Source organism: Filicampus tigris, chromosome 5 (assembly GCF_054856515.1).
Source record: "Filicampus tigris isolate MCC_2025a chromosome 5, RoL_Ftig_1.0, whole genome shotgun sequence".
NCBI lineage: Eukaryota > Metazoa > Chordata > Actinopteri > Syngnathiformes > Syngnathidae > Filicampus > Filicampus tigris.
The window spans coordinates 9,668,970-9,679,136 of record NC_141221.1 but is presented as its reverse complement, the minus strand read 5'-3'; the positions used below and the strand labels follow the sequence as shown (position 1 = coordinate 9,679,136).

Sequence of the window (10,167 nt, the reverse complement as noted above, 5' to 3'; positions counted from 1 at the left end):
AGTGCGAATGTTTGTTTGTCTCTGTGTGCCCTGCAATTGGGTGGCAACCAATTCAGGGTGTCCGAAGACAGCTGGGATAGATAGGCTCCAGCACGCCCGCGACCCTTGTGGGGATAAGCGGTATAGGTAATGGCTGGATGGAGATCAACGTTTCCACATCAGAGTTTAATTAATCACAATTACTACCCCTCCCAAATAATAGAACAATATTATTGTTTATTATTGTTAATTTTTCTTATAAATTTTTTTCTATCATTTTTTAATAATTAAAAACCAAAGAGTTCAATTATTTTAAATATAAATGAATATTTGAGTATATTGTAAGTATTTCCATTGCTATTTTACCCTCCATTGTTATTTTAATATTTTACCCCCATAGGTTATGGGATATGGAACAATGAACACATCTTACACCCAAAAACTCCACACAATAATTTAATAAAAACAACTACAGACTACATTAAAAAAAAAAAGCAAAAATCCAAACAAAAGGCCATTCATATAGAAGAAACACATCTGTTAGTGGCAGGACATTTCTTTTTTAACTTAAATAATTACATGTTTACAGTTCTTGTACAATCCCATCATAACTTTTTCCGAGCTGAATGTTTCATGCGCCATCACTCCATGTAATAGTTTCGGACCAGCTTGTGTTACTTAGCAATAACGTGAACCTTTTTGTTGTTGCTTCGTTAAAAAAACAAAAAGAAAGTTACACAGGATATTTTTACAGTAGAAAAACGTAAACAAGTGCAAAAAACAAATGAGAACAAAATGCATGAATTTATGAAGCACAAGAGTTATAACATAATGATTACAAACTGTAACATAAAAGCAGCTAGCTAATGAGTCTTGTACATTCTGACATGCACACGTGTCAAGCATCTACTTCGGACTTTAGCACAGATCTGCCTGCACCACAATTGTGAAAATGATGTCATAAACAGAAATTTTATCCAACAAACGACCAATAATTATAAACAGTCAGTTATTTTAGTCATTTCCAATGTGTGTATTCTACTTAGTTTAAGTGACGAAAATGTGTCGTAACAAAACCAAGGAGGACTTTTACATTTATCAAGTAGAATATACAACAGTTGTGTTTGGTCATGTTGTTCTTTTGACACACTGAAATCTAACATTTACTGAGCGTCATTATAGCCTACATGCCCATCACAGAAACCGTGATAGGCCGTGAGAAATTTTGGCATGACTTGAACACTTAAATGTAGCTTTTGTTAAGCACAATGACTACTATGGGATATTTAGGCATCCATTCTGGATTGTAGAAATGCCATTATGCTTCAAGCCATCTAGAAGACAGAATATTATGGTGTGTTTCACATGCATGTTTTAGGGGGAAAACGGGGCAGCAACTCAGGTTTTAAAATTCATCTTATGATAACTTCTTTGAATGCTGCAACACCCCCCAAAAAACAGTAATATTCAGTACCCGTGGTTGGACAAAAAGGTGTAAAGGCACGGTGTGTTTTTTTCCCCCTACAAGCAAAGAAGTGAGGGCACTGAGGGCAATCTTGTTATTAGTGCACACACACTCATACTCTCATGAACACTCATTACACTTTGTGAATTTTTTGAAGTGCCACTGTTGTCAAAGCGCATGTCATCTGCGGCAGTCCTCTTGAGGATTCTTTCCTCACAAAATTGGAAAAAAGTAACACTACCGGTATTTAAAGGGATATTAAACGACCACACTTGAAAGCAAGTTTGGGAGTCAACATTAAAAATATGAAAGTATTTCATCCATCCATTTTGACCTTATTCGCTTCTTAGCTTATTTAAAACAATATTTGACATTATAACATCAGGGTCCGACGTTAAACCTTTTTGAGTACGGGTAGTTGACCGGTGGTATGGCAACTTGTGGTAGGCCTGTCAGAACCGGTACTGGCCCCATATATTCATGATATAATACAAAAAGTTTGAATAATGATCTCATATTTAACTTCTTAATACTGTATTTAAGCCTTTAAGAAAATATTACTTCTGTGTAATCAGTTCTTTTGCATGTCATGTTTTTTTTTTTTTTTTTTCGGGCAGTAAGAAAATGGAATTGAACATTTAACATCCCAACCACTACGCTTTGTTGCCATATCAATCGTGTCTTTGTGGGAAATGAAAAGAGCAAACAGGAAGACTAAGTTGTCACATAACACAAAGTTCACCTTAAGCCCGCTGCACGCCAAGCAATGTGAACCCAACTTAACTCTACTATAGTGTGTGGGGTTAAGCGACTAGTTTTCAGGACTGGCAAATGATTATCCACTGCTTTTGCTGCATTCTAGTGCGTGTCACAAAATTGCAGATGTAACAGCCTATCAAAATGCACACACACAAAATAAAAAGCTTCTGGGTTTTCATCTCGCGAGACCAAGATGGCCGCTGTCAAACAATACAAATACAGTGTAGTTGATACACTACACATATATTGTGCTTTACAACAAAACGTAAATATATTCATAATTTTATATGTACCTGTGGATGGAATAGTGAGACGTGCAGTCCCTGTCGGCCGAATGCAGGCAAGAGATGTACAGAGTGCGCCAGGTACAGTCAGCGAATGGGGACGAGGCAGCTCTCAAAATACCCACACTCTCTCCTTTATAAAAAGCAAATAGTAGTAGTTAAGTTTGCTGTGGCAAAGTACAGATCCAGATCCAGACTTGGATGTTGATTTCATCGTATTTATTCATAAAAGTGGTAATGGCCCGGTTGGGCAAGTGTGTGTAAAGTAATGTATATGGTGGCAAACTGTACGGGCAAACACGCATTCCCACGACCATTTACACCTATGGACAATTTAGAGTCTTCAATTAACCTAACATGCATGTTTTCTGCTAAGTGGGAGGTTTGATGGCTAAATCCAGTGTTAAGTGCAACGACGCCCTCTTTCAAGCATCCATACACACGCGCAAATAAGTAAATATTGTATGTAAACAATAAGCTCGTGTTGGTGCCGCACATCTACGCAAACACACATTAAAAGAAACGAGGATTTTTTTTTTTTGTAAAGAAATGTTATCTGGATAATCGTTTGACAACATACAGTATGCTCAGTGCGCATGGACATTACATTCACTCGTTTAAAAAAAAAAAAATCGCTGTGCTTCGCTCAACTTCTGAAGAGCCTTAAAAAGTCCAAGAACAACTGAAAATCCATATTATACACATTACATATGGTACACAGGGTTGGCCTCATTGAATGGTGCCTGGGTGGGAGGAAGACCCCTGGTTCACCCTAGTATATGACCTCATAGACAGTGGCCTTCTTGTCTCCGGAGCCGGTCACAATGTACTTGTCATCTACGGAGATGTCGCAGCTCAGCACTGAAGACGACTCCTTGGACTGTCAGAGGGAAAGGAAACACAGTATGTGAAAGTCCTATATCTGTTTCAAAACTATTGTTTCATGTTCTATAAAGTCTGTTTAGTGTTTTCTCTATCATTATTTTTTTTTTTGGTATGCCCCTGCTTCTCTCAATCTCTGTCTTCCTCCTAATGCACAGGTGTCAAACTCCGGTCCTCGAGGATTGTTATCAGAGCTTGCTGATCATTTCAATCGGGTATGTTGGAAGAGGGAAACATTCAAACAAAATGCAGGGTAGCGGCCGTCGAGGTCCAGAGTTTGACACCTGAGTCCTAATGGAAAACTCAAAGTCCATTTCTGTTCCTCGAGTTACCTGGAATATGCTCGCTCCATACGGGGTTCTCCAGGCATTCAGCAAATTGTCTTTTCCTGTGCTGACGAACCACTTTCCTGCACGCGACAGCACCGTGAATGAGCCAAGGACAACACAACTGCCCCAGTGATTAAGCTCAGCAATGACCACTTTTGTACAATCAAACACATCAAGATAACTTTGACTAACCACAGTGAGCAAATCGGAGCGAGAGCACACAGCTTTCGTGGAGGTGGAGCTGATACTTGTCAGGTTTGGAGACGTGTAGAACCTCAACATTGCTGTTCTCCATTCCCACCGCCAGCCACTCGCCAGTTGGACAGTAGCCCAGTGAGAAGATCTGCAACCACAGTGTTGGAGATTTCTCAAACCTGAAACCGATTGCGATGGCCGGTTTTGCGTTTTTAAACAACGCAATTGCAATGCGGGAGCAACGCGGCACCGCTGTGCGTAATGATGACTGCGTTACTGTAGCGAGGAGACAACAGTAGACATGTGTGACGACGGGGAGAACAGCTGCTTTTCAATTGTGGAATTTTTTTTTTTTTGAAATGCCAGAAACAAAAATGCGCTCCCAAATTTTAAATGCAACATTAGGATGGGCAGATACAGGATATTATTTTTATCACTTTATTATATTCTGTTAGGATCTCAGAATATTTATTGTGAATATAATTATGTATTTTAAACTGTATTTGATTTCCTTTGTTGTACATATTTCCAATTAAATACAATTAATACATTATTTCAGTGGTTTAAAGTCACGGTACTGCTTTGATATTGAGATTACCTGCGAGGTGAAGTCATGCTGCTGCAGCTGGCGGCCTTCTCGGAGGTCCCAGGAGCGGACGGTGTTGTCCAGGCCTCCCGTCCAAAGTTTGGTGCCATCATTAGAGATGTCTATGCAGCTCGCTCCATCGGTGTGGCCCTGGAACTGTCTGCAGTGTACACATAGCCTCATTTAATCCAATTATAGGAAAGAGCGTTCTGCTTTGAAAATGGGAGGGGATAATGGCTTGACATCAAAATCTGGCCCTTGAGGGACAATGTTTTCCTAAAAAAAAAAACACATGAGCTCACAGTTCCGAAATGTAGGCCAGAAATGTTTGTTTTAAATAAGTATTAATGCCTGAGAGCAAGATGTTAGCTGTTTTGGATCTACAGGGTGTCCCAAAAACATGTACCCACTCTTTGACTGGCCAATTTTCCATTTTGATGCATTAGGATTTTTTTGTTTAAATATGTAGATACAAGTGTGAGTTAAATTCAAGAAAATTGTTTTACATTTTAGATAATTTATTGGAATAATAAGAAAACTGGACACCCAGTATGTTGGTACGGGATTTTTTTGGGGCTAACTTGCGCTCCGCGTAAAATTTGACCCATCTTGATTTTCATGCACGGGCATACCTAGTTTACTTGTCTAGCTGCCAATTTGGCAAATGGTGTTGCGCCTTGCTGGGCATTCCGGCGAACCGAGGGCTTTTTCTATTACACGCCGTTGCCGCAAGTGACAATTTGGTGACAGAATCAATCATCAAAATCATCTCCCTTGTCGTGGCACAGCTTGGGCAAGGGGGAGAGTTGTCACACACGAACGCGCGACTGGGGGTGAAAGGCGGTCTCCAAGTACCCACTTCACGGCAGCCAACTTTAAATCAACCGCAATCTTCCAGTTTCTTATATACGTACTTGGCACGCATTGATCTCCTGCATCGACTCCAGCGAGTCAGTTCTGTCATGTACACCGTGCTTGCCCATCCTGCACTGAATTTAAAGGGACTGAGAGGAGCCGCTTCCATTGGCCGGGAAGCAAGTACCGCATGCGTCAATGAAAATACCAAAAGGAAGAAAACCCCACTCAGAACCACAGTAAGATCTCAATTTGCGCTAGACTTGTGTTGGACTCAAATATTGGGCCTCTGTATGAATGGGTTCTATCTACTGTAGCTATTCCGGCTCCCCTGACAGGTTCATTGAGGAATGAATTGCCCGTAGGTTTGGTTAACTAGTACCAGTGGACACTGCAAAAAACATGGCATATTGAACACACCGGTCAGAACAAGGCATGCTAATAAACAACCAAAAATGGGGAGAACATGGCTTTGGCAACAGTAAGATGACAAATGTTACTTGAGAAGAGACTGAGGGCCACAAGAAAATGAACAGATATAGCTAAGCGCATAGAATACTGCAGCTTCCAGATCAATTGCATAAGCAACAGAATAAGCTAACATTAGCATGTGTGTTTCTTTTCATCATCTCATCTTGTATTCGCAAATGACATTAAACATCACACAATGGTTTCAACTCACCAACCTTGGAAACCCCGGATGACCAGTTCATAGAAACAGTATATTGTAGTACCTGATTTTGTCAGTGGAAATGTGTACATATGAAGTTGAAGCGTGTCAGCTCTGTGATTGACATGTTAGGCCAGGTTGTATTCCTTCTTTTGCTATTATGTTAGCTAGAAGAGACTCTTGTAGTTGTAATTTCTGGTCCTATCTCTGTATCATAACAGTCATGATACAATATCATATAGGGTCAATCTGTTTTGTCTTATCGTGAGGGAAAAAAAAAAGATTTGAGGAACACCTCTGAGAGCCTACCTAACCAGAGTCTGGTTGTGAAGGTCCCAGACGGCGATGTTTCCGTCGGAGCAGCAGGAAAAGCAGACTTTGGAGTCGGGGCTGATGGCCAAGGCGTAGCACGCAGGAGCCGATGACGTTAATTCTGCCTTGATCCGTGGAGTCGGTGTGGCCAAGTCCCATATTGACAAAGTACTTGCCTCACCTCCCACAATGAGCGTCCGTCCGTCGGGGAGCAGTCGACAGGAGCGGATGTAGTTGTCTCTGTTCTGATGGCACAAACTTAATTCTAATCTTGCACATTTAGGAGCCCAATATTGGTCATGAATAAAGGCTGTCATTGAAGTGACTCACAAGACAGTCCAGCTGTGACACAGAGGTCTTGTTCCCGGGGTGACTGATGTCCCACACCTTGACGCAGCCCTTGCCGCCGGTGTAAACATGACGGGTTGGGTTGCTGATGGTGACAGCACACACCACCTCCCCGTGGTTAAGTGTGTTGATCTGTCGCGCGTGACGTGGGATGGCCGGGCCGATCAGAGCATCCGGAGGGAAAGGCACTGGCTGCATTTGTCCGTCAGCACTCACGTGAAAGGAGTAGGCTCTGGTGGAGTAAAGAAATGAATAGAGGATAAACAGTACAGTATCTCAAAAAAGTGAGAACACACTTGGCATGTTATATCCTGTTCAAGGGACAACGCTGAAGAAATTACACTTTGCTACAGTGTAAAGTTGCCAGTGTACTGCTTGTATAAGAGTGTAAATAATAACGCGCACCCATTAATATACGGTATAAACCGCTGGCAACAAAAGTGAGGACACCCCTACATGAAAATGTACAAAGTGGGCACAATCAACCATTTTACTTCCCTGGTGTCACGTGTCTCTAACATCCACCAGCTCCGTGACGTCATGATGAAGGAGTGGAAGAAGATTTCAGTGAAAATAGCTGAGGCTTTCATGAACGCCCAAGAAGGTTGAGGCAGTGCTCGAAAATAATGGTGGCCACATAAAATATTGGCATTTTGGCCACAATTTGGACATTTCCACTTTGGGCTGTTGTTGCTAGCGGTTTGGACATTAATTATTCCCCCCAGGAATCCGCGATTCCTTGATCGCAGAATTTACCGCTGATTTCAAAGCCCACCGTGGAAATCAAAGCAGTCCACGGAATACAGCGCGAGGTGCAGAATATAACATTTACATGTAATTTTCATCCCGGCAGCTACATGTCAAGGACAGATAGACAGGATTTAATGCTATGTTTATATAATGACGATCTGAACAGAATACGCAAAAGTGGAGTATCGTCTACGCTTTTCATTTCGCGTTTAGACAAACATTTATCAGAGAAAATATGTGTGCATACGGTGACGCAAGAGTGTGTGGGATTCTATTGTGCATGCATGCCTGGCAGGGTGGTGCTGTGATCGAACTCTGCCGTGTCCTCACGCATGCGTAAAATCTCCCTTCGTCTCTGACCTGCGTTCTACGTCAATGATCTGCACGGAGATGGCTAATACTAGCAAAAACAATAGATGAACAGTCTGTAAAATTGTTGGAAGGACTCCTGTTTGGATATTAAAGAAGCCAGAGCAGCTTGCAGGGCCAAAGGATGGATATACACTGAAAATAAGTACATAATTTTCATTTGCACGATTAAAATGTTAATGTTAAAACTAATACATATCATTTGATTATTTTTTAAGAAAACATGGGAAAATTACATAGATTTACCACATTTTAATCATGTGCAACTAATGTATATTTTTGAATTAAGTAAATCCAAAGGATTTGTTTTTTCAGAGTAGTCAGACACGTTTGTTTACTTCCCTGTACATGTATGTGATGTAAACATGTACGTGACATGACCTGATCTGAGCAGAGTTTTGAGTTTAGGGAACTCAACAGCGGAGCATAGTCAACTTTTTCATTCTAATGGATGGTTTAAAATGTTTGCATATTCAAGCCCCCAAAACGACATCACCGTTTAAACGAAAGGCACTTCCGATAGAATTTTAGAGGTTTTATCCACAAGCGGTGTTTTGCACTTAAAAAGTAATAAATAAAATAAAAAATAAATCTGCCCAAGAGAGACAAAGAGAATACTTATGTTGATTATTTTAGAACCACATGGTTTCACATTGATTTGGTTTTTGCAAATAATTTCCTAAAATAATTCTTACTTACCAGTAATTATCTACCGGTAATTATTACATGAAATTGCTTCATAAGTGGTCATTTTAGATTGTTTTTTAATGCCCACGGAAAATCCACTTTCAAGCTGTGAAATCAAGAATTGCTGTCCACTGAATCAGGATTTGTTCTCCGTGGAATCAACACTTTTTCTCTGCAGATTCCTGGGGGTATTAATTAATGGCTGTGTCGAGTTATTTTGAAAGGACAGTAAATTTAGACGTTATACAATCTGCACACTGACTGCTTGACATTCTGTCTTTCTTCTGTGTTGCCCAATGAAAAGCTATAACAACTTATTTATAAACATGTGAGAGGTTTACTACATTTTGTGAGCTACTACACTACTAATTAGACTTTACATCGATATAGTCAAGTGGATGAAACTCGGTTGATATGTCGCATGCTATGCAAAATCGGTGATTGACTGTAATGTCATAAATTGCGCAATCTATCAGTGACATCATTGATTACATCCGCGAAATAAGACATTACAGCAAACACAACCTCATTCTGTCCGGAGTTGTTCTGTGCTGCTATACTGTATATGTGAGCCTGAAAGCTTATTTCGAGCCATCTTGTGAGCGGAAAGACTTACGCTGGGTGGTGGAAGTTCTACGTCCACGCCCTCGACAATCCAATCATAAAGTAATAGTGTTCATGTATTTTTTTATGGGTTTTTTTTGACAGGTAAAAAATCTGAAAAACATTTTTACAATCAAAAAAAGAATTAGCTATAGTATGTGTGTTTCGTATAGAATTTTAACATCTCTTTAATTCCAAATATCTTTTATCCCTCAGCGTAAGTTACGTAACGTCCGGCTACGTACATTCAGCCAATCACAGATGCCAGCAGACAGGCGTGCTGTTTGGTTGAACTCATGGGGTAGGAGGATACGAGATATACTGTGGTCATACCGCATTGTGTAGATAGGGCCAAATCTGTACAGCATACACGCCAGGTAAAAGTGGACAAACAATGTAGGACGAAATAATCATTCCGGTCTGTGGGTACCAGGACTTCAGCAGGAGCACAATGTGAAGTGGGGAACTTGTGGCTGCTAAGTAAGACTTTTTCACAGCTGTTGAATCAAGATAGCAATAATGTGAGCAAGGTCCCCGATCAGCTAAATGACTGGCAATGTTCCTGGATTTTTTTTTAAAATTAATGTCAGAGAAGGACATGTTGAAAACATGTAAACATTAGATATTATATTTAACATTTATCCGTGTTTTTTTAAAGATTTTTGTGGGGTTTAAATATTTTTTTTGCCCAATGCATTATCGCTATGGCGACTGTAGAGTAAATATACAAGTTGATTAATTAGACTAAAGATATTTTGCTCCCTGTGTGTGGTATGAGCATGTAGTGTGGGTAACAGATGTCAGACAGATGAGTAGGTTATGTATATAATTTTTAAAATGAAAAAGGAGACCTACGGTTTTCCCCCAGGAATGCCTGATAAGTTTGGAGGAAGGCCAGGGACACGTATGTGATGGTGAGGATCAAATCCCACCTACAAAAGATAAACTTTAAATTAAGACAGAACAGAGGCCACATGCACCACAGACCAAAGTCTAGAGACATATATCAATCAATTATGCATTAATTTTCTCGAGTGTTTATCGTAAGGGGGAGCAACTAACTTTGGGCAAGAAGAGGGGTACACCCTGGACCA

General features: G+C 40.4%; 1 protein-coding gene across 5 annotated transcripts in view; it reads right to left on the bottom strand.

Annotated features, from left to right (window-relative positions):
• Window positions 1–419: 419 nt before the first annotated feature.
• Window positions 420–10,167, bottom strand: part of LOC147147207 (transducin-like enhancer protein 4) — a 32,908-nt gene continuing 23,160 nt past the window's right edge. For 4 of the 5 annotated variants that reach the window (XM_086030589.1, XM_086030591.1, XM_086030590.1 and 1 more), the window contains exons 14-20: window positions 9,929–10,005; window positions 6,647–6,896; window positions 6,314–6,561; window positions 4,492–4,639; window positions 3,891–4,041; window positions 3,702–3,778; window positions 420–3,367 (exon numbers count right to left, since the gene is read on the bottom strand). In XM_086030589.1, coding sequence (XP_085886715.1) covers window positions 3,260–3,367; window positions 3,702–3,778; window positions 3,891–4,041; window positions 4,492–4,639; window positions 6,314–6,561; window positions 6,647–6,896; window positions 9,929–10,005 — 1,059 coding nt within the window. In that variant the 3' untranslated portion in view covers window positions 420–3,259. The remainder of the gene's footprint in view (window positions 3,368–3,701; window positions 3,779–3,890; window positions 4,042–4,491; window positions 4,640–6,313; window positions 6,562–6,646; window positions 6,897–9,928; window positions 10,006–10,167) is intronic. The other variant, XR_015086806.1, reaches the window with a different exon arrangement.